This window comes from Corvus brachyrhynchos, unplaced genomic scaffold, assembly GCF_000691975.1.
Source record: "Corvus brachyrhynchos isolate BGI_N302 unplaced genomic scaffold, ASM69197v1 scaffold758, whole genome shotgun sequence".
Lineage (NCBI taxonomy): Eukaryota > Metazoa > Chordata > Aves > Passeriformes > Corvidae > Corvus > Corvus brachyrhynchos.
In genome coordinates, this window is record NW_008239552.1 from 26,156 (window position 1) to 29,216 (window position 3,061).

Here is a 3,061-nt window from a genome sequence, read left to right on the forward strand (position 1 = left end):
ACAGGCCGGTCAATGATGGTGCCACTGTCCCCCTGAGTGACAGCCCGGCTGCGGAAAGTGCCACCGTTCCCCCGAGGGACAGCACGGTCAATGACAGTGCCACTGTCCCCCCAAGGGACAGCCCAGCTGGGGACAGTGCCACCATCTCCCTTAGGGACAGCACAGTCAATGACAGTGCCACCGTCCCCGTTAGGGACAGCATGGTCGATGACGGTGCCACTGTCCCCCTTAGGGACAGTCCAGCTGGGGACAGTGCCACCATCCCTGTTAGGGACAGCACGGTCAATGACGGTGCCACCATCTCCCTTAGGGACAGCACGGTCAATGACGGTGCCACCGTCCCCCCTAGGGACAGCACGGTCAATGACAGTGCCACCATCCCCCTTAGGGACAGTCCAGTCAGTGGCAGTGCCACCATCTCCCACAGGGACAGCCTGGTCAATGACGGTGCCACCATCCCCCTTAGGGACAGCCCGGCTGGGGACAGTGCCACCATTCCCCCGAGGGACAGCCCGGTCAATGACAGTGCCACTGTCCCCATTAGGGACAGCACAGTCAATGACGGTGCCACTGTCCCCCCGAGGGACAGCACAGTCAATGACAGTGCCACCGTCCCCGTTAGGGACAGCCCGGTCAATGACAGTGCCACTGTCCCCAATAGGGACAGTCCGGTCAATGATGGTGCCACTGTCCCCCTGAGGGACAGCCCGGCTGCGGAAAGTGCCACTGTCCCCATTAGGGACAGCACGGTCAATGACAGTGCCACCGTTCCCCCGAGGGACAGCACGGTCAGTGACAGTGCCACTGTCCCCATTAGGGACAGCCTGGTCAATGACGATGCCACCATCTCCCTTAGGGACAGCCCAGCTGGGGACAGTGCCACCATTCCCCCGATGGACAGCACGGTCAGTGACGGTGCCACTGTCCCCCCGAGGGACAGCCCAGCTGGGGACAGTGCCACCATCTCCCTTAGGGACAGCACAGTCAACGACAGTGCCACCGTCCCCATTAGGGACAGTCCGGTCAATGACGGTGCCACCGTCCCCTGTAGGGACAGCCTGGTCAGTGGCAGTGCCACCATCCCCAGTGGTGGCTCTCCAGGTGCTGGCAGTGCCAGTGTCCCTGTCAGGGACAAGCCGGTCACTGTCAGTGCCACCATCCCTGTGACGGACAAGCCAGACATTGGCAGTGCCACCGTCCCTGTCAAGGACGGCTCATCCCGGGGCAGTGACACTGGGGACAGGCCGGTCACTGGCAGTGCCACCGCTGGGGACAGGCCCGTCACTGGCAGTGCCACCATCAAGGAAAGCTCACCCAGGGCCAGTGTCATCGAGGACAGGTCCATCACTGGCAGTGCCACTGTCCCTGTCAGGGACGGCCCCTCCAGAGCCACTGGGGACAGGCCGGTCACTAGGAGTGCCACTGTCCCCACAGCTGGCAGCAGTGGCACCGTCCCTGTCAAGGACAGTCCAGCCAGGGGCAGTGGCACCATTGGGGACAGGCCGGTCACCAGGAGCGCCACTGGCCCTGTCAGGGACAGCCGAGCTGGTGGCAGTGCCACTGTCCCAGTCAGGGACAAGCTGGTGAGTGGCACTGCCACTGTCCCTGTCAAGGACAGCTCATCCCGGGGCAGTGCCACGGGGGACAGGCCGGTCACTGGCAGTGCCACTGTCCCTGTCAGGGACGGCCCCTCCAGAGCCACTGGGGACAGGCCGGTCACTAGGAGTGCCACTGTCCCCACAGCTGGCAGCAGTGGCACCGTCCCTGTCAAGGACAGTCCAGCCAGGGGCAGTGGCACCATTGGGGACAGGCCGGTCACCAGGAGCGCCACTGGCCCTGTCAGGGACAGCCGAGCTGGTGGCAGTGCCACTGTCCCAGTCAGGGACAAGCTGGTGAGTGGCACTGCCACTGTCCCTGTCAAGGACAGCTCATCCCGGGGCAGTGCCACGGGGGACAGGCCGGTCACTGGCAGTGCCACTGTCCCTGTCAGGGACGGCCCCTCCAGAGCCACTGGGGACAGGCCGGTCACTAGGAGTGCCACTGTCCCCACAGCTGGCAGCAGTGGCACCGTCCCTGTCAAGGACAGTCCAGCCAGGGGCAGTGGCACCATTGGGGACAGGCCGGTCACCAGGAGCGCCACTGGCCCTGTCAGGGACAGCCGAGCTGGTGGCAGTGCCACTGTCCCAGTCAGGGACAAGCTGGTGAGTGGCACTGCCACTGTCCCTGTCAAGGACAGCTCATCCCGGGGCAGTGCCACGGGGGACAGGCCGGTCACTGGCAGTGCCACTGTCCCTGTCAGGGACGGCCCCTCCAGAGCCACTGGGGACAGGCCGGTCACTAGGAGTGCCACTGTCCCCACAGCTGGCAGCAGTGGCACCGTCCCTGTCAAGGACAGTCCAGCCAGGGGCAGTGGCACCATTGGGGACAGGCCGGTCACCAGGAGCGCCACTGGCCCTGTCAGGGACAGCCGAGCTGGTGGCAGTGCCACTGTCCCAGTCAGGGACAAGCTGGTGAGTGGCACTGCCACTGTCCCTGTCAAGGACAGCTCATCCCGGGGCAGTGCCACGGGGGACAGGCCGGTCACTGGCAGTGCCACTGTCCCTGTCAGGGACGGCCCCTCCAGAGCCACTGGGGACAGGCCGGTCACTAGGAGTGCCACTGTCCCCACAGCTGGCAGCAGTGGCACCGTCCCTGTCAAGGACAGTCCAGCCAGGGGCAGTGGCACCATTGGGGACAGGCCGGTCACCAGGAGCGCCACTGGCCCTGTCAGGGACAGCCGAGCTGGTGGCAGTGCCACTGTCCCAGTCAGGGACAAGCTGGTGAGTGGCACTGCCACTGTCCCTGTCAAGGACAGCTCATCCCGGGGCAGTGCCACGGGGGACAGGCCGGTCACTGGCAGTGCCACTGTCCCTGTTAAGGACAGCGCAGCCAGGAGCAGTGCCACCACTGGGGACAGGCTGGTCAGGGGCAGTGGCACCGTCCCTGTCAAGGACAGCTCATCCTGGGGCAGTGCCACCACTGGGGACAGGCTGGTCAGAGGCAGTGGCAGTGTCCCCATCAG

The 3,061-nt window shown here is 65.2% G+C and overlaps 1 protein-coding gene across 1 annotated transcript in view; it reads left to right on the forward strand.

Moving 5' to 3' along the window:
• The first annotated feature begins 37 nt into the window (after positions 1-37).
• Positions 38-3,061, forward strand: part of TEX13C (TEX13 family member C) — a 6,015-nt gene continuing 2,991 nt past the window's right edge. The window contains exon 1 of the mRNA XM_017741597.1: positions 38-3,028. Coding sequence (XP_017597086.1) covers positions 201-3,028 — 2,828 coding nt within the window. The 5' untranslated portion in view covers positions 38-200. The remainder of the gene's footprint in view (positions 3,029-3,061) is intronic.